Source organism: Schistocerca nitens, chromosome 4 (assembly GCF_023898315.1).
Source record: "Schistocerca nitens isolate TAMUIC-IGC-003100 chromosome 4, iqSchNite1.1, whole genome shotgun sequence".
Lineage (NCBI taxonomy): Eukaryota > Metazoa > Arthropoda > Insecta > Orthoptera > Acrididae > Schistocerca > Schistocerca nitens.
This window is the reverse complement of record NC_064617.1, coordinates 968,974,342-968,995,826: the sequence shown is the minus strand read 5'-3', so window position 1 is coordinate 968,995,826 and position 21,485 is coordinate 968,974,342. Positions and strand designations below refer to the sequence as shown.

At 40.0% G+C, this 21,485-nt stretch overlaps 1 protein-coding gene across 1 annotated transcript in view; it reads left to right on the top strand.

Moving 5' to 3' along the window:
* The window catches only part of LOC126253656 (membrane-associated progesterone receptor component 1), a 48,233-nt gene extending 28,300 nt beyond the window's left edge, over nucleotides 1–19,933 (top strand). The window contains exons 2-3 of the mRNA XM_049955170.1: nucleotides 716–865; nucleotides 18,213–19,933. Coding sequence (XP_049811127.1) covers nucleotides 716–865; nucleotides 18,213–18,334 — 272 coding nt within the window. The 3' untranslated portion in view covers nucleotides 18,335–19,933. The remainder of the gene's footprint in view (nucleotides 1–715; nucleotides 866–18,212) is intronic.
* Nucleotides 19,934–21,485: the final 1,552 nt, after the last annotated feature.

Below are 21,485 nucleotides of genomic sequence, written 5' to 3'. Positions count from 1 at the left end.
AACTATTTCAATAAATTGCTAAGCTGATTTTTTTTATTAAATAGTTTTATCGGTTGGTATAGGTAAATCCCAAGATTTACCAATGTCTCCTGGTAAAAGTCCGAAAGCTGTGCACATAATAAGAAATTTTGGACTGTTACCACACACAGCATCTTTACATATGTTTTCAATAGTTTGTCCAAGCCATTTCAATTGCGTCATTGTGTTTCCTTATGCCAGGCCATAGCCAATTGCATCCTCATATGAGTGTGCATGCTTGTACTTTAGATATAAAGACCCTAGTGTTCCTAGAAGAGTGAGCCAACCCATTGCTTCCTGCTACCTATATTTCTCAGAAAAAGATTAAGTTAAAATTATACATATTACAGTGCTTACCGAGGCTTACCAGCAGTCACTCTGTTCCTTACTCATAACGTGAAAAGGGGTGGGGGGTGAATGATAGTGGTACATGAAGTAATGTCCACTATGCAGCATAAGACAAGTTGTGGAGCATAGATGTACATTTTAATGATTGTTCTGATTACCTTGCTGTTGCTAAAATTCTAATCCTATGCTTCTGTTTCAATAACAGATTAATCTCCCTAAAATCTTTCGTGTGCTGTTGGCAGATGCCTGGCAACAGAATTTAGTTGACGTATATTATTTAGAACGTGTGTTTATTGTGACAAAGGTCACATAAGAGTCAGTTACAAAAGGATTTATTTCTTTATTTTAGGTGGTCCATACTCAGCATTTGGAGGACGTGATGCTTCCCGTGGTCTTGCTACGTTTTCTGTTGATTCGGCAAAAGATGAATATGATGACTTGAGTGATCTAAACACGATGGAGATGGAATCTGTTCGAGAATGGGAAATGCAATTCAAAGGTAAAATTAGTACCTAAAAGAGCAAAATTTAGTATGCCGTATTTACCACTAAAATTAACATAACATTACAATGTGATATACGTATGTTTTTATTTTAGGAGAATGTCAACTATTCTTTTGAATCCTTAAGATTGTCCTGACATTCTTTTTCCCTGCCTCATACCTTTGGAAATGTCTCCCACGATTTGTCCTTGATGTTGATGTGTATGTTGTATGGTAGGAAAGGAGAAGCATTTGCAGAAGAGTGTCTAGTGCTAAAGGGCAGCTGTGCTTTTCAGTGACAGAATTTTAAATAAACTTTAAACAGGTGATGTACATAGGGCTGATGGCAGGGGGATCGGATATCTCTGTGGTCGTAATGAGTTAATCATCGACAGATCTGTCACTTAGTATGAGATGCGTGGAACTGAGTATTTACAAGTGTGAACTGTCTTTTCTGTATGTTCCTTAAGGACTGGAATTCCTTGCCAGAAACTATGGTAAATATCTTGGCTATATGCAGTCTACTAAAAAGATAAAATTTATCCTGCAACTGAAAACTATTTAATGGTACAAACACTCCACGGGTGTACTGCTGATCCATAGTGTTCAGCGGGCAAAATATTTCAGCAACCAGACACGTCGCAATCATCAGGTGCGCTGACGAACTGAGCTTGTGAGGGCGGGTGGCTGTCTTAAACCCTCTCCCCCTGCGAGGCATTCTCTCCGTGGTCCGCGGCCGCGCGTTGGCAGTCGCTGGCGTCTGTGTCTGTGGTGGCGTCGGTGTAATTGCCTCGTCCGCCCTGGTTGCCTGTTCATTTTCTTTGCTGAGCGTCTTTTTAGTTAGACTTAGTGCTGTTTCCCATGCCTTGCTGAGCTTATAGTCACAATCTTGGTTGATGAGTCTATCACTGGTACGAATTTAGATAGCCTCTCTAACAACGCTGTCCCAGTATTTAGATGTCTGTGCCTAGCCCCTGGTATGTTGGTTGTCCATTTCGTGATTTCCAGACACAGTGCTCTGCGACTGCCGACTTGTTGTCGTACCTAAGTAGAGTGTGCCTCTGATGTTCTTGGCAACGATCTTTGATCGTGCGCACTGTCTGTCCAATATAAGTCTTCCCACACTAACATGGTATCTGGTATATGCTGACCTTCCGCAAACCGAGATCGTCTTTGACACTTACTAATAATGCTTGTGTTTTATTGGGTGGGCAAAAGACAGTTCCTACTCGGTGTTTCCTCAATATTCGTCCTATTTTCCCCAATAGTGCGCCAGTATACGGTATATAGGCAGTGGCTATCTCTTCCTCCGTGACTGCTTGTGTCTCCACATGCTGCACTGTATAGGTGGGGTGGAGAGCGTGTCTGGTCTGCCATTCCAAGTACCTATTTTTCTGGAATACAGTTTTGAGGTGTTCCAGCTCATGGGGCAGACACTCTGCATCAGAGATGGTGCGCACCCTGTGCACCAAAGTTTTTAGCACCCTGTTCCTCTGCAAAGGGTGGTGGCAGCTATCTGCATGCAAATACAGATCAGCGTGCGTTTTTGTCATGTATGCCCCGTGGCCCAGGGTGCCATCTGCTCTTCTTTTGACCATGTCGTCCAGGAATGGTAATCTTCCTTCTGCTTCAGTCTCCATAGGGAACATGATGTTCAGATGTATGGAGTTCAGCTGTGGAAGGAAGTCTAGGAGCTTGTCACTTCCATTGGGCCAGGTCATGAACGTGTCATCCACGTAACAGAGAAAACAAGTATGTTTCCATTTGGATGATGCCAAAGCTTCCTCCTCGAGGTACTCCATAGAGAAGTTCGCTACCACAGGTGAGAGTGGGCTCCCCATTGCGACTCCTTATGTTTGTTCATAGTATTCTCCTTTAAAGAGAAAATACGTGGAGGTCAGAATGTGCCTGAAAAGGTCAGTCATCTTCTCATCAAATTTCTGTGCAGTAAGCTGAACTGACTCTCAAAGAGACACCCTGGTGAATACTGAAACGACGTCAAAACTTACCAGGATATCAGCCTTTCAGCTTGAAGTTGTTGAGACATTTTACGAAGTACACAGAATTATGAACCTAGTGAGGGCATTTACAGACATAAGGTCTTAGTAATGCTGCCAGGTATTTGGCCAGCAAATATGTAGGTGCCCTAATGTTGCTGACAATTGGGCATAACGGCACCACTTCTTTGTGGACTTTAGGGAGTCCATAAAGTCTTGGTGGTACAGGTCCTTGAGGTGTCAATTTATTGGCGACACCCTCTGGTAAATCCACGTCCTTGAGAAGAGCACGAGTCTTGTTCTCCACCTTCTTTGTGGGGTCAGCATTGATCTTCCTGTAAGATTTGTCATTTAGCAGGCTCTGCATCTTCTCCATGTAGTCCTTATGGCCTTAGTCAGCCAGTAAAACAAAAATCTCGGTGCTCTGTCTCAGGTCTCAAATGGCTGCCCTCTCCGTGCTGGTAGTATTCAACTTGATCAGTTTAGTTCTCATTGGAGCACAGTAGGTTTCCCGGGATACTTCTTAAGCTGCTTCAGGTGACAGTCGCTCAGCAATCTGTTCAACTGCAATGACAATGTCCACTTCTGGTGTGAACCTAGGTGTGGGAGCAAAATTAAGTCCCTTCTCCAGAACAGAAACTGCATCCCCAGTCAGCTCAATGTCTGTAAGATTGATGACCATCTTGCGTGGGGCCTTCAGCGGTGATTTGCTGGAGAGACGAAAGAATTTAGATATCTGATGTCCCGAAGCCTTCTAAAGAGCAGTATTGGTGGTCACCCAGGTAACACCATCAATCCAGTCCCAGGTCCTGGAATTAAAATGATTGGCTAGTTGTAGACGTAGTTTAAGTAGTTTGAGAGTTGTACTCAAGGCTGTGTCTGGTAAAGTGTACCCTCTCACAAACCAAGGCGAGGGTAGCACACTTCATTATTCTCTTAGCTGCTGCAGAATCGATGTGATGCATGATCTTAGCAGAGTTTGGCACAGCCTGATCGGCACGACACCTCTTCAGAAAAGCAAGAGCACTCAGCAAACGGCTCCTTCAGTGGCACAGGTTTTCAAATTTCTTCATGCTGCGATACATCTCCTCCCTGTAGATACGATTCTTCAGTTTCTCCCGGCGTATTTCTTGCTCGAACAGTCCACGGGTGTACTGCCAGTCCATAGTGTCCAACGGGCACAATATTTTGTGATCTGGCCCCGTGGAAGGCACAGGCTCCTAGACTTTCTTACGCACCTGAACTCCATACATCTGAACATCAAATTTACTATGGAGACCGAAGCAGAAGGAAGTACACCCGTGGACTGTTCGAGCAAGATATATGCCGGTAGAAACTGAAGAATCATATTTAATGGTAGTTAGGAAAGAACACACAGCAGAATACACATTTCTATATATAAACTCCATGACAGCTCAGTGTAATACGTCATCGATTCCAGTGCTCCTGAAAGTCGTGAGTAAAGCCATTTGACAGCTGGATCATAACAATAATTAGCACACGCAACACAACTGACACTGCACTACTCTGTGCTGAGAGAGAAGTGCGGTTTGGTCACTACATCGGCCCTCTTGGGGAAGCAGATTGCCATCCAGGTAGCATGTCGGGAAGTGTACTCGCTGTCCAGATCCTGTTGTGTATGTCTACGGTGGTTCTGCAACGGGTAGTGCCAGTGTCAGTGTTGGACATCGGGTGGTCGCTCATCGTGTGGAACATTCACCGATTTAACTCTGTCTATAGAGACTGTAGTAAGCTGGTCATTAACCAGTATCTCAAAGGTGTGTCCCCCTTGCTGCAGTACCTTGTGGGGACCAGTGCGCGGTGGTTGCAGAGTATGACGTTAAGTGCATGTCTGTAGGGCTTGATGCACTTTAGGTGGTGGAGGTGCCGTGCCTTGAAGCTTGAGGGGGCAATGTCTGGTGACATTTTCTCTCTGTCAGAGTGCAAAGTCACAGGTGTTGGGTGATAGTGATGCTTATGCTTTTACAAACTCTCCAGGTAGGTGCAAGGTTTCACCATAAACAAGTTCTGCAAATGAAGTGTCTAATTCAGATTTATATCATCCAGAGGACCAGAAATATAATTGGCAGTGCTGACATATAATCTAAATCCTGACTCATTACTGCCACCTTGAGCAAGCGATGCCAGTGCTCAGTCATACCGTTGCTGCTTGGGTGGTAACTCTTGGTCTTGTAATGCACTGGGCTGCAGAACATTGTGAGTTAGAACAGGTCTGATTTGTCAGCCGTGCTCTGTCGTTATGTACAGCAGGCAGCCAAAATAAGAAATCGATCTTGCTGTGGAGGCGGACACCATATTTTCTGCAGATATGTTATCTATCGGTATTGCTTCGAGTCAGCGTATAAAGCAATCGGTCGTGGTAGTATGGTATCATTGTCCATTGGAAGAAGATAATGGTCCCACAACATCGGTATGGAAGTGTGCAAATCACGTGTTAGTGATTGGAAAGTTCTCAACAGGTGCCTCTACTTGATGGTTGACCTTGCTCCATTGGCATTTGTCACACGTACAGGTCCATTCCCGACACTTTTCCAATCATCGGCCGCACAAATCAGTGAGACAGCAGGCGAACTGTTGACGTGAAGCCCGGATGACGTAAGTTGTGCAGGTTGTGAAAGGTGGACTCGCAAAACAATACCGGTAAGAAAGGCCTGGTTTGGTCAAGAGGTCACAGTATATTTTGGTGTTGGCACTGAGCGCATTAACTAATCTCAACTTAAGTTCTCTTGATGGATCCTTGAGAGTACATCAAAACTTTTGGTTAGTTTTCTGTGCCTCAGAGAGTTGGGTAAAATCCCCAGTGCTAGAGCTGTTTGAAATGCCATAGATGTGAGATAGACACAGTCGGCCACAACATTGTCATTACCAGGTAAGTGCACGATGTCTGTGCTGAATTGTGCTGTGAAAACAATTTGATTGTGTTGGCGAAGTGAGCAGTTGTTGGTCTGCCAATATGCATACGTTAGTGGCTTGTGCTCCGTAAAAATTGTGAACTCCCATACTTCCAGTTGTGGGCGAAAGTGTTTTATCACTTCATATATCGCAAGGAGGTCCTGATTGTATGTCCTCCACATCTGCTGAAATGTTGACAATTTATGGGAGCAGAAAGCCAAAAGTTGCCATATATCTTCATACAATTGTTGCAGAACAGCCCCAATCACTGTTTGACTCACGTCAACTACAAGTGCGAGGGGGTGCCTAATTCAGGATGTGCTGCATCTGCTGTGCTGCTTTTTCCTGCTTCAAAAGCTGAAATCATGGCATCAGTCCAGTGGAACGGCAAAGTCCCCTTGATTTTCAGGCTGTTGAGTGCTGTAATATTAGAGGTTCTTGTAATGCTGCAGTGTGTGGCAAATGTGGCACTAAAAATTTAACATTTTGAGAAAATGACCTAGTTTTCAGCCTCACGTATCAATTAATCTTTAAAATGCATAAATGCATGGACATTTATGTATTTTGGGCATTTGCCCAGGCATTTATCTTAGACATTTGCCCTGACTTACAAAGCCCAGGCATTTTACACCACTACCCACAAGGGTGAAACTCGTCATTGCCAATAAATAAATAAATAAAACAATTTGCAACTAAGACTTTCTTCAGACGCATGTAAGTATTTGGTGAAAAGCCCTCCTTCCAAAGTAGGATGTGCCTCCCCCCCTCCCACACACACACACACACACACACACACACACAAAGGTTGCTGTGAGCTGACTGTAGTCTGCAACTGTGACTGGTAGATGCAGCAGTCTGGCTTGGGTGGTAGGAATAAGGATGTGGCATTGGTCAGGAGCGGGGGGGGGGGGGGGGGGGGGTGAGGATGGCAGTGTAGGGGTCAGGAAAGGTGTAGTGCTGCTTCTGGGAGCATGCAGGGTCCTGTTGGGGTGTCGGGAGTTGCAGGTGGGGGTCCTTGTATTATATCAGAAAAGGAGAGAAGCCGGAAAAGAGTAGTGGGTGTGTTGGTGGAATGGAAGGGTGCAAAGTGCTGCAGTGAGAACAGAACAGATAGGTGGAGGACAAAGACTATGGAAAGTTGGGGCCAGGGTTTTACAGGCACGTGGGGTATATTGCAGGAGGTGTTTCCACCTGTGCAGTTCAGAGAAACTGGCATTGACTGCAAGGATCAATATGGAACAGGCTGTGAAGCAGTCACTGAAGTGAAGCAGTTTGTGTTACGCAGCATGTTCAGCAACTGAATGGTCCAGCTGTGTCACAGTCACAGTTTGTCGGTGGCCCTTTTCACAAGTAGCCCTGCCTTTGATGATGGGGTAGGAGGTCCCTGTGACCATTCTGTAGTATGTGGTGGTATGAGGATGTGTGGAACAGGCATATGAGCCGTGAGGTAAGGGGTTGGGAGTGATCGATAAACTAAGCTGCAGCCACTGTGCTGCTTCCTACGTGTTCATGACAGCCAACAAGCTGTCTGTCCGTCTGAATGCCCACTGACAAACTGTGGCCGAGGGACAGCTGGATCACCCAGGTGCTGAACATGCTGCCCAACAAAATGTGCTTCACTTCAGTAACTTCTTCACAGCCTGCACAGTCTGGATCCTTCCTACCAGCAACAGATTTTATGAATTGCATAGCTAGGAACTCTCCCTGCAATGTATTCCATATTTCCATAACACTCCCAGCCTCGACCTTCACTAGTCTCTGTCCTCCACCTACCTATCCCTATCCTTGCTCCCTCTCCAGCACTAAACAGCCTTCTGTTGTGCCATTACATCTACTAGTCTTCTTCCACTTCTCTCCTTTCCTGTCTCCCCCCACCTTCTCCCACCGTCCATGCAAACTTCCTGACTGCACCTTGCAGACCCACCCTGTGCCCAACATGTCCCTGCATGCTGCCACAATTGGCGCTACACCTTCCCCCAACCCTACACTGATAGCACTCATTACCCACACTTCTCTCATAGGCGCACACACGCACAGTGATTCCATCGTCTTTAACTTCTTAAATAAAAAAGTATTAGCAGTTGCACAGCCAGCTGGAATTCCAAGGCCTCTCATCTGTGACGCAAATGCCCATAACAGGGAAATGTGGTGTTGTAGCCATAAAATCTGGATTGTAGATCAATGGAAGAATGTAACGTTGTCGGGTGAGTTGCATTTCAGTTTCCAACTTCTGGCTGACTTTGTCCCAAGAGTGAAGTGTGGTGGGGGGGGGGGGTTTCAGTGACATGGGAAGCCATATGATGATATTCCCTGGGCCCCAAGGTTACTCTGCAAGGTCACTTCACCACCAAGGATTATGTGACTATTTTGGCCTATCAGCCCCATACCATGGTACAATGTCTATTCCCAGGTGATGCTGTGTTCCAAGACACCAAGGCTCCAATTCACACAGCTTGCATCATCCAATACTGGTTTTGTGAGCACGAGGATGAATTGCTTCATCTCGCGTGGCCACCAGTCACTAGATCTAGTATTGAGCCTTTGAGGTCTACTTTGGAGAGAAGGTAGCATGATCACTGTCTGCTACCATCATTGTTACCTGAACTTGCTGCTATGTTGCAGGAAGAATGGTATAAGATTCCTGTGACAACCAAACAGGATCTGTATTTTGTCAGTTTGGAGAGGACTCAAAGCTGTTTTGAATGGCAAAAGTTTTCTTAAATCTTATTAGGCATGGTAATGTATTGTTCTTAAGTGTTTCCATATTTTTGTCTGCCCCTGTAAAAGTTGACTTGAACATCACATTACTCTCTCTTCTCACTTTTGTGCAATCAACACTACTTTCTAAGTTATGAGTATAGCATAATTATGGCATAAGTACAGACAGGAAAAAATTGTTTTATTTTTTTGCCCAATTTCGGTGTTGTTTTTTGCCCATTTTCTCATTTTATATTTTTCATATTTATTCTTTATTTTTGTCTTATTTGTTTTCAGTGCTATGTTATAAATGAAAATAAACCTCACAATTTAATTATATTTATTAGTCATAACACATCAGATTTATTTCAATTTTTGGACAGAGAAAGAAATTCTCCCAACAGATTTTAAAGCTGTTGTTTTTGTCTTTTTCTTTGAAATTCAGTACTTCGTTGAGAATGGAAATATACTTCTCAGTTATATTGTAATTATTAGACATTATACATCAAACGCATTTCATTATTGTACAGAAAGATAAACATTTATATTAAACCAGTTGATTTTCTCAAAGAAAAATTGAACACTTACCTGTACACCAAAGTCAGTTTTTCATGTGAAATCATTGTTATTTGTTCAAAGTACTCTTGTGTGAGATTGTTAGTAATTCGTTATTTTATGAAAATAACCGCTCCGAGTCTCTGTTTGAACATGGTATTCAAATTGCCTTCACTGCAGCTGCAGCAAATTGTGGTCTGTCAAATTTAGTTGCCTACAGGTTTTTGACAATATCCACAGTTCCTGCTGAAAGCTGCTTTCTACTAAATTCTGAAGTGATGTGTGTCCTTTCAGAATGCCCATGTTACTAAGAGCTGCCATCAAAGTTATACATGAGACTCTTTGCCATTCATCATTAACAGAGTTTGTGATTACCGTCCTAGGGTTGAAACACAACCGTAGGACTGAGAACAGGGACTTCAATGAATTTGTAGCCATGAGCATTATCACCTTTGTTTGGAGATGCAATCTGGTAGGTTAAAGTGTTTCTCTCAACTGTGCCTGAAGAGTATGCATCTTCACCTTGTTCATGAGCTTGCTGGTTTCCTCACAGAATTTCCAACTGCCATAATAGCAACACCATTTTCCAGACGTTTAACTTTGAGCATGATTCATTTGAGGTAGGGTGATTTGCAGACTCTTTTAAGTACACACTAATGTTCATCAAATCATTTTACATGTTCTTATAAACATGACTTCCACAAGAATTGAACTTATATCATCACTAGACAGTGAATTATTGTAACCAATAGCTGTGTTGGACAGTTCCTGCAGATCAACACTGTAAAAGAATTGCACCATGTCTTCAAAATATTTTCCTCCATATGTGACTGTGGAAAGTGGAGAGCTCCAACGTGTTAACACCAGAAGAGGAAATGCCTTTTGGATCCCTCTTCTTTGCCTTTCAAAACTGTGGATATAAAGGTTTTCTCTTTCCAGTATTCAGGAAAGCATTCTTTTAGTTATAGCTGAGTTGTTTCAAAAGCTCCTTGGAAAAAAAAATTAGTTATCAGATTCATCTTGTGTGCTCAACACTGAACATGGATTAAATGGTCGCCTACAGTTATTTGCAATGAACTGACACATTTATTTATATACCTAACACTGTCAGCTACAGCAGCTTTTAATGTTATCACATTGAATATTAATGCCAAACAGCCAATATTGCACCCAACTACACTGAGTGGAGTTTGCTGTATCAAGAACTTGCACACTCGCAATGAAAAGTTTTTGTTTATTCCAAGTCCCAACAGTCTTTTACTGTCACAGCCAAAACATGACAACCCCCTTTTGTCAGTGGTCTTGTCTGCTACCACTGCAACGACCTTGCAGCTATTTGCTGCATCACCTCATCCTTTCATTGTTTTTGTATTGAAGGTACAACTGTTTCCCTGTTTGTCTTGGCGCATTGAATGTTACCAACACCTTAAATAAAATTAACCCCGTTGCTAGCATTTGATTTAAAAATAACTTCTGTCTGTGCTAACAAAATTTATTACTTTATTAAAAATACAGTGGAAAGCTGAAAACTACAATCATGCTGTTTACTGCATGCATGCATGCATGCCAGTGACTATTATTTATTGATAAAAATAGTCTTCACCCAAACATATTGCTATTTGTATGTTTCACGGATCATAATTGTTGCTATCTCATTGTGACGTGGAAAGAGTTTTACAATTAATAAAAAATAGTAGATAGTTTTACAGTTAATGAAAATAGTAGATAACAGAAATACAACAGCGTAAAATTTACTTCAGTTTTTATTAGTCTTTTACCTTTAATGAGGTCTCAATTTAATATGATCTGAAGTATAGTTTGGAAACTGTCCCACTATCGAAGTTACACATTTTATCAACACACTGCTTCATAGTGTTCGAATACTAAGTTCTCATGATTTTGTTAACTGTACCTTCTGACCACATTTTCGAATAAATGTTACATTAATAGCTTTTCAGGGTTTCAAATTCTTTTTGTTTGAAACATTTACTGCTAGGTGTATATATTCATATTAATCATGAAATCTGTTGCAGAATGGTCTAATCTACACAGTATCCCTTGCTTAAAAAAGGGAGGGGGGGGGGTGTAGAAGGGACCTAGTTTTATGCTAGCCATTAAATCATAATTACCATAACTACAGTTATTGTTGTGTGCAGTGAACAACCTTCATTCAGTGTCATAAAAAATACGTTGTTGTTGTTGTTGTTGTTCAGGAAGCTACAAAAAATAGGATTATATAAATTTTTAGGAAATTATTTACATTGATTATTCATTGTTTTACCTGTGTAATTGAGGTATAGCTTCCCGAGCCCCAGAACACACTCTTAAGACAAAACAATGGTGCACCACAAATGCATTATCTAATGGGGACGGAAATTGGTAGGTTAATTTTTGTATATATAAGAACAAATGATTACACTTTCAGTAAAAATGGATGCTTTATTCAAGAGGAAGAGCTGCAAAAAGTGTGATGCAGAGCAATTCAGTGCTGAAAGGAAATGAGACAAATACATATATTTAAGACTTCTGATTATAGAGGACTTTCTCAATCTGGTGACCAACTGGAAACCAAAGAGTGATGTACTGAGTAAATGGTTCCTACTTAAATTTGATACTCCTGTAGAGTACATTACTGTCTTGAATATTTTTAAAAACAGGTGTTAGCAAAGTTGGCCAAAAAATGTAGGTCTCTGCTGTCACCTTCACCTTTGCTACAGTTGGTTTAACAATACCATCATTGGTACAGAAAAATTCTGTTTTCTGGTGCATTGCATGTATTGTTGTTACTTCAGTACTTTGTTAAAAATTCCACATTATTTAGACCTTTTGTAATATTGGCATGAATTGGTTCCGTCTAGACCTTTTATAGTATTGGCGTGAATTAGTTTCGTGAAGACACTGGTACAATTATCAATAATTTTTCAACAACTTTTCAAGTATAGGTTGAAATATGGAGCTGTTCTTTAGTGCCTCAAAGGCTTCAGAAAATGGCTGCATGTGCAAACTAAGAGACATCCAGAAAAAGGGCACATATCAGTGGATAGAGCATCTCTCCAAGTTTCATTTCACAGTAAGCACCTGATTTAGCTGCATAGCAGAACATGGTGTATAATCTGCGTCTGCATCTACATACATAATCAACAAACCACCGTACAGTGCATGGCAGTGGGTACCCTGTACCACTATTAGTCATCTCCTCTTCTGTTTCACTCACAAATAGACTGAGAGAAAGACAACTGTTTATATGTCCCCGAATGAGGGCTATTTCTCTTATCTGATCTGTGTAGTCCTTATGTCAAATGTATTTTGGTGGCAGTAGAATCATTCTGGAGTCTGCTTCAAATGCCATTTCTCTAAATTTTCTCAATGGTGTTCCTTGAAAAGATCACCACCTTCCCTTCAGGGTTTCTCATTTGAGTTTGCAGAGGATCTCTGTAACACTTGCATTTTGTTCAAACCTACTGGTAACAAATCTAGCAGTCCACCTTTGAATTGCTTCGATGTCTTCTTTAATCTGAGCTGGTACGGGTTCCAAACAGTCGAGCAGTAATAGAGAATAGGTCCCACTAGTGTCCTATACATAGCCCCCTTTACAGATGAACCACACTTTCCCAAAATTCTCCAAATAAACCAAAGTCAACCATTCACCTTCTCTGCCATGATCCTCACATCCTTGTTCCATTTCATATCGCTTTGCAACATAACGCCCAGATATTTAAATGATGTGTCTGCAAGTGGGACACTATTAATGTTGTGTTTGAACATTGCAGTTTTGTTTTTCCTACTCATCCATATAATTTAAATTTTTCTACGTTTAGAGCTAACTGCTATTGATCACACCAGCTAGAAATATTGTCCAAATCATCTTGTATCCTCTGTAAGTCACTCAATTTTGACACCCTATGCCCCAGCATCATCAGCAAATGACCACAGATTGCTGCCCACCCAGCCCACCAAATCATTTATGTATATAGAAAATAGAATAATAGTAGTTACGTGACACTTCCCTGGGGAACTCCTGGTGATACCCTTGTCTCTGATGAACACTTGCTGTTGAGGTAAACATTCTTGGTCCTATTACTTAAGAAGTCTTCGAGCCACTCACACATTTGGGAACCTATTCCGTATGCTTGTACCTTCATTAATAGCCTGCAATGGGACACTATGGTAAATGCTTTCCAGATATCTTGAAATATGGAATCTGTCTGTCTGCCATTCATCCATAGTTCGCAAACATCATCGTGTCGGGTTTCGCATGATTGATGCTTTCTAAAAACATGCTGATCTGTGGACATGAGTTTCTTGGTCTCAAGAAAATTTATAATATTGGAACTGAAAAATATGTTAAAGGATTCTGCAACCAACCAATGTTAGGGTTGTTGGTCTGTAACTTACCGGGTCTGTTCTTTTATCCTTCTTTTATATTGAAATTACCTACACCTTTTTCCAGTTGCTTGGGACTTAGTGTTGGGTGAGAGATTCGTAATAAATGCAGGGCAGTTAAGGGGCTAGTGCCGTAGAGTACGCTTCGTAAAACCAAATGGGTATTCCATCTGGACCTCACAAATTATTGTTGGGTCTTTATAGAACTAAGTAATGTCAATTCACTTTCTAAGTGCTCATTTTAGCAGAAGTGCTATGCTAGCTTTCTTGAGTATATTATTAACTTTTGCAATCATAGTTGTTGCAATGACATGATAATCACTAAACCCCATCTATGTTCTGATACTGTTGATAAAGTCCACATGGTGTAAGGAATTTCCATTACATGTTGGCTGCCTAACTAGCTGCTCAAGACAGTTTTCAGAAAACGTGTTCAAAACTACTTCGCTCGATTGTCTGTCTATACTCCCCACACTGAACCCACAGACGTTCCAGTCTATACATAGTAGGTTAGAGTTACTGTGCTGTTTCTGTATCTTTTGAATTTCATAAATGTGGGTCAATTTTGACAGTTCAATGATGATTTCATACCAAATATTAAGTGAAAACTTTAACAAACAAAACAATCCCTGAGTGGTACAATATCTTCAGTGAGACTGGCTGCTTATATGGAGTGGTGTGGGCAGCTGGGACTGCCACCAGAAGAGGTGGAGCATGTGGAAGAGTCAGTCATCAGGAGCCTGAAAAAAAATCAACAAGATGTCCGAGCAGAGCTGCAGGTACCACTGTCAACTGCTTGGTGCATTCAGCAGAAACATCTGCGAGTAAAATCATACTGACTGCAGATGTTATATGTGCTGGCTACTCGGGTAAATGACTTTTGCTCTGACTTCTGCAATGACTTGCAGCAGCTGCTGGAGAAAGACTGTTTTTCACATAAGTTCATTTTCGGTGAGGAAGCCACATTTCGTGTTTCTGGAAAGTTGAGTTTGGTATTACATGCATGTTTGGTGTGCAGAATGTCCACAAGAGATTGTAGAACACATTCATGATTCACGTAAAGTTAATGTCTTTCGTGCTATATCCTCTTCAGAAGTTTACGAGCCATTTGTCTTTGCTAGGAAAACTGGCTGGTTTCATGTACCTGGACATGCTGCTGCTGTTGTTTATGCCACAATTACATCAACACCACAAGACTTCATGTTGCAGCAAGGCAAAGCTCCATCAAGACCAACTTCTTTCCTAATCTTTCCTTTGATAGCTGTAGTAACTTCTGTTCTGTTGTGTTTTTATACTGACCCAGTTATTTCCAACAATAGATCTTTTTCAACTGCGAAGAATTTGAACAGCACGCCTTTTTCTGCTGACTTTCCTCTGTTTTTAAAACTGGACACTTTTAGTAATAATTGCTGTTCTAATTTTACTATCTGTCTGGTTGAACATAAGCTTATTGATATCCCCCCCAAGTCTGAGCCTGGCTGATACACACACTATGTGTGTATGATGTGCAATTAATACCTGCAGTTGAAGTTCCATAGTCATATTGATAGCTGATTTTAGCAGTGTTACAAAGTGTATTTCATTCTAACTTCAGCCCCATTTCTGAAATAAGATGAAAATTTATCTCCAGCCGCCAACTTTTATACAGTTGGCACCCACTCTTACACGGGTATATTGCAGTTATATCAGGTGTAGGATGATCTTGGTAGGGTGAGTGGTGCAGTAGACCATATTGTCTCAGTAATCGAATTTAAAGTCATGACTTTTTACAGAACACTGAATACCCTCATAGACCTTTTTCCTATCGAATATTGTGGAGAATGTTACAACACACAGTTTTGTCTCAGTTATTGCATTGCAATTTGTGACTTGCTACAGGATACGAACACAATATGCACTGGCTGACTGGGCAGTTGTGCTAGTTTTACATTGTCAGCACAAAAAATGTTTGTGCTACAGAAGCTGGTTTACACTGTACCTATCTGTGTAGCACATTTTAATCCAATTCGTATATTGACTGTCCCACCTGATAGGAATAGAAAGCTGGCTAAAGCCGGAGATAAATTCTGCTGAAATTTTTACAGAGGCTCAAACCCTGTTCAGAAAGGATAGATTAAATAAAGTAGGTGGTGGTGTGTTTGTGTCTGTTGGTAGTAGTTACCTTGTAGTGAAGTTGAAATAGATAGTTCCTGTGAATTACTATGGGTAGAGGTTATACTCAACAGCCGTACCAAAATAGTATTTGGCTCCTTCTACCGACCACCTGACTCATCATAGCTGAATGGTTCAAAGAAAACTTGAATCTGATTACAAATAAGTACCCCACTCATACAGTTATAATTGGTGGAGACTTCAATCTACCCTTGATATGTTGGCGAAAATACATGTTCAAAGCCGGTGGTAGACAGAAAACATCTGAAATTGTACTAATTACTTTCTCTGAGAATTACTTTGAACAATTAGTTCATGAGCCCACATGAATTGTAAATGGTTGCAAAAACACACTTGACCTCTTAGCCACAAATAGTTCTGATCTAATACAGAGCGTCATGACTGTTACAGGGATTCATGAACACAAGGTCATTGTAGCGAGGCTCAAAACCATACCAACCAAAACCACTAAAAATAAACGCAAATTATATTAGTTTGAAACAGCAGATAAAAATGCGCTTGATGCCTCCCTAAGAGTGAGTCTCCATTCCTAATTATGTAAGTGTAGACCAGATATGGCTCAAATTCAAAGATACAGTATTGACAGCAATGATAGATTCATAACACATAAGTTAATAAGAGACAGGACTGATCCACCATGGTACACAAAACATGCCAGAACACTGTTGCAGAAGCAACGAAAAAAGCATGCCAAATTAATAGCAAAATCACCAAAACTGGCTAAGTTTCACAGAAGCTCGAAATTTAGTACGGACATCAATGCAAGATGCTTTTAATGGTTTCCACAATGAAACATTGTCTCAAAATATGGTAGAAATCTCAGAGATTCTGATCGTATGTAAAGTACACCAATGGCAAAAAACAGTCAATACTGTCACTGCGCGATAGCGATGGAAATGTTACCGATGATGGTGCCACTAAAGCGGAGGTACTAAATACAGTTGTCCGTAATACCTTCTCGAAAGAAGACAAAGTAAAAATTTCAAGATTCGAAACCAGAACAGATGTTAGCATGAGTGACATAAAAGTAGATATCTTAGGTGTTGCGAAACAACTCAAAACACTTAAGAAAGGCAAGTCTTCTGGTCCAGATGGTATACCAATCAGGTTCCTTTCAGAGTATGCAGACACAATAGTGCCTTTCTTAGCAATCGTATACAACCGCTCACTTGACGAAAGGTCTGCTTCTAAAGACTGGAAAGTAGCACAGGTCACACCAATATTCAAGAAGGGAAATAAGAGTAACCCATTGAATTGCAGACCCCTCAATTTGCCGTAGGATTTTGCAGCATATACTGCACTCGAACATTATCAATCACCTTGAAGAAAATGACTTATTTGATACATAACCAACACAGTTTCAGAAAATATCGTTCTTGCGCAACACAGGTAGCTCTTTATTCCCATGAAGTAATGAGTGCTCTCGACAAGGGATCACAGATCGATTCCAGAAGGCTTTTGATACTGTTTCTCACAAGCGACTACTAATCAAATTGCGTGCATTGGAGTATCGTCTCAGTTGTGAGACTGGATTCGTGGTTTCCTCTCGGAGAGGTCACAGTTCGTAGTGATAGAGGTTAAATCATCGAGTAGAACAGAAGCCCTGCAAGGTAGTGTTACAGACCCTCTGCTGTTCCTGATTTACATAAATGATCTAGGCGATAATCTTAGCCGCTCCCTTAGATTGTTTGCAGGTGATGCTGTAATTTACCGTCTCGTAGAAATCATCAGATGATCAATTCCAAATACCTTGATCTAGAGAGAATTTCTGTATGGTGCAAAAAGTGGCAATTGGCACTAAAAATAAAAGTGCGAGATGGTCATCCACATGGGTACTAAGAGAAATCCGATACATCTTGGGTATACAATAAATTGCACAAATCTAAGGGCTGTCAAATCGCATAAATACATAGGGATTGCAATTACGAGCAACTTAAATTGAAAAGACCACATAGATAATATTGTGGGGTAGGCAAAACAAAGACTGTGCTTTGTTGGCAGAACACTTAGAAGATGCGACAAACCCACTAAAGAGACAGCCGACATTACACTTGTCCATCCTCTGCTGGAATATTGCTCCATGGTGTGCGATCCTTACCAGGTAGGATTGACGGAAGACATCGAAAAAGTGCAAAGAAGGGCAGCTTGTTTCGTGTTATTGCGCAATAGGGGTGAGAGTGTCACTGATATGGTACTAGAGTTGGGGGTGGCAGTCAGTGAAACAAAGGCGGCTTTCTTTGCAGTGAGATATATTTACGAAATTTCAATCACCAACTGTCTCTTCTAAATGCGAAAATATTCTGTTGACACCCACCTACATAGGGAGAAATGATCATCATAATAAAATAAGAGAGATCGGAGCTCAAACAGAAAGATTTAGGTGTTTCTTTTTCCCACATGCAATTCGAGAGTGGAATGGTAGGTAAGTAGTATGAAAATGGTTCGATGAACCCTCTGCCAGGCACTTAAGTGTGAATTGCAGAGTAACAATGTAGATGTAGATGACACATTATGCCACCTTTAGATATAGAATTATTTTGATGTTATCAAACACTGCTTTATGTAGCATTATTGTTGAGTGAAGTGCAACTTTATAGATATGACATCACATAATCTAATTCAGTATTTCATGTTGTGATTTTTAATAGAAAAATACGAGTATGTTGGGCGGTTGTTGAGGCCTGGAGAGCAACCAACCAACTACGAAGAGGAGGAGGAGGAAGATGTGCCAAATGCTGCTCAGACAGATACTAAACCAAAGGATGAATGAATGTGCTTTTGCTACTGCAACTTTCTGTACTGGACTGTACTGTACTGTCTTGTCGTCATTCAACATCCACAAGAATGGGCATGCCCCTTCATTGATTTTTCAGGAAGAAAGGGGGTTTCAGTACAGTTATCTTACGTTTAAGGTTGCCTTACTTTTGTATATTTCTTATGAGCTTACAGCTTTACATATATGGAGAAAGGCCAATTTAGCACTGATTTAGTATATCCTTATTTTTATTGTTTAGAGTGGTTGTATTTGAGTTTATGGTAATGTGTGATCTACGGTGTGGAAAATTGATAAAGTATAATCTATTAAAAATTTAATATATTTTCATTAATTATTCCAAAAAGAACATATTCTAAAATTTTATTGTTGTCAAGAGATAAAGAGGCTGATTAACTCCATTCAAATAAGTGTTAATGACAGTTTTCTTTATAAGCTGTTGCAGAATGTTGATTTTTTTTTTTTTTACAAATATGTAGAAAAGCTATCTCTTTAGTTCATGTAATTCATACATTTTTAAGGTGGTTATTACTGCTGACTGTGTTAATATACAGTTACTAGTTGGCTGTTCAGGTACTGTTGTAAATATGAATACTGATTCCAAGTTTCGTCTTGTTTGTTGATACTGTTGCATTTTCTGCTTTGTCAGATTATATATCACTGTCAAATTATGTGTGTTTTATTTTTCTTTTTTTTTTTTTCTTCTTTTGTCTTTGGTCAAAATTTCATCAAAATTTGAGTGTTTTAAGTTTCCATTGTAGTTAATGGTAATATTTCGACACCTGTGGCATAATTAATCTTAATCAGATTGTAATGCGACTGGATTCTTGTGATAGAAGTGAGAGTGACACATGTGGTGTTTTAAGTTGTTTTACTAACTTGGTTTTGAGAATTTTATATTACGTAAATTGGAAATATAATGCTTATTACCAAAGTGAATGAAAGCTCTCTGAATTAAAACTTTCTGGGAGTAAAACATTTACAGTGTTTTATATTGCTTTAAATATGAAAAAGGAAAAGAATTTTATTCTGATGAAAATTAGAAGAAACACTTGTTCCTGTCTGGCTTAATTATATTCATATTGTTATGTGTTCATTGGCTCATTCCACATAATGTTAATTCTTTTGCTGATAAAACATTGATTGTTACAATTTTTACTCCAGTTTTGATGTCCTTTGATGAACATCCACATGTTCTGTACTGAGTTGCTGTTAAATTGTTGGTATACTTATTTTGTAAATTCTTGTCTGATTTTGTTCTTTTTGCATTGCAATGTGGGGAACCACAGATGTGTCTTCTGTATATAAATCATAAAATAACATTACTGACAGATTTAATTTAATTACTTTGCCTTCCATTGAATGCATTTTGTAAGTTTTTCTTCATTGGATTGGCCTGATACTCATTCCATCATAGCTGTATTTTCCCATAAAGAAATTAAATATGTGTTCTAAAAAGATGTCTGTATATATATACATATAATTATATATTTGTGTGTGTACTTTTCATACATGTTCTTAACTGAATAGGTGGTTGTTGTGCTGTGCCAGATGGCTGACAAAGGCAAATAAATTTCAGATGTGATGTTTTATGAAGTCCTGTGAATGTAAAGCACGTTTATTTTTTATGATTTGTAATTGCTTTAGATTGCTAGGTAGTTTTCATTAATTTTTTTACCAGTTTTAACTCGCGGTGAAGACTACCTTGAGGAAATCGAGGCTGCAGACACAGGCCAGCTTTGGAATATTGAAACAGATTCACAGTTTTGCTGCTGTAGAATAAGTTAGTTGTATTATTCTAATATAATAGAGTACAACGAATTTGAAGTTTTTGATGCCATTAGTTCATTTATAGAGACTGAAGGTAGGCAAATCAAATGGGGAGGAAACAGAAGTTAATTACTTTCTAAAGTAGGCTGAAATGGCTCAGTTGAAGTAGCAGGGGAATATACAGTGTTTACATAAAGTCTGGGAACACTTTCTATTTATTGCACGAGAACTAAACACTGTACAGATGTCATACATATTGCATTTTGAAGAGAAACTCTGAAAGTTTTTTTACCAACATTCGATATGTGAACCATGAGTGACCTAGCAGACATAAATATGGTAATCAAATTCTTGCCATACCTGTCCCAACATGGCATTGTCGACTGTGGCAGTTGCTTCCTGTATTCTCTTCTGGGGCTCTGCTACATCACGTGGTAGAGATCTTTAATGTGTCCCCACAGAAAAAAAGTCACACAGAGTGAGATCTGGTGATCAGGGAGGCCATTTCATGGAACAGTTGTCCCCTGCTGTAGCATGGCCAATCCATAGATGTGGCAGCTCCATGTTCAGGTGCCAAGAATTTACCAAACTACAGTGTGGTGGTGTACATGAAGAAAAAAACTTTCAGGGTTTCTCTTCAAAATGACATATGTATGATATCTGTACAATGTTTGGTTCTTGTGCAATAAATAATTGAAAGTGTTCCCGGACTTTATGTACGCCCTGTACTAAAATCATTTCACAAAACTTTAAGCAGTCATAAGTAGTACCAGCATCATTCACATGTTAAACCTCTTCATAAGAAAAGTGACAAGGCTGAAAACAACTATTGTCTAATTTTCTGACTGACATGTTCTTCCAAAATATTTGGAAAAGTAATGTACTCAAGACTATTCTCATATTTACGTAGGAACAGTGTGCTTACCATATCAGAGTTCTAATTTCAGAAGGGTTGCTCAACCGAAAATGCTGTTTTATACATTCACCCACCAAATGTTACAGGCCTTAAATAATAAAATATCACAAGTTGGTATTTTTGTGAACTGTTCAAGGCAATTGATTGTGTAGATCACATTACTTTCTTAAAAAAACTCAAGTTTTATGGTATTGATGGCTTTGCACACAATTGGTTCAAATCATTCTTAACAAACTTAATGCAGAATGTTGTGCTGAATAAATCAAGCAATTTTGCAAAGGTAGAAATTTTTAATGACTGGGGAGTAAAGACAAAGGGAGTCCGGCAGCATTTGATTTTGGATCCACTCCTGTTCCTTATGTATGTGACCTACCTTCCACTTGAAATTCAACGTGCAGATTTAGTTCCTTTTTCAGATATTATTAATAGCTCATGCGAGAGAGAAAGTGACAGAAGAGAGTT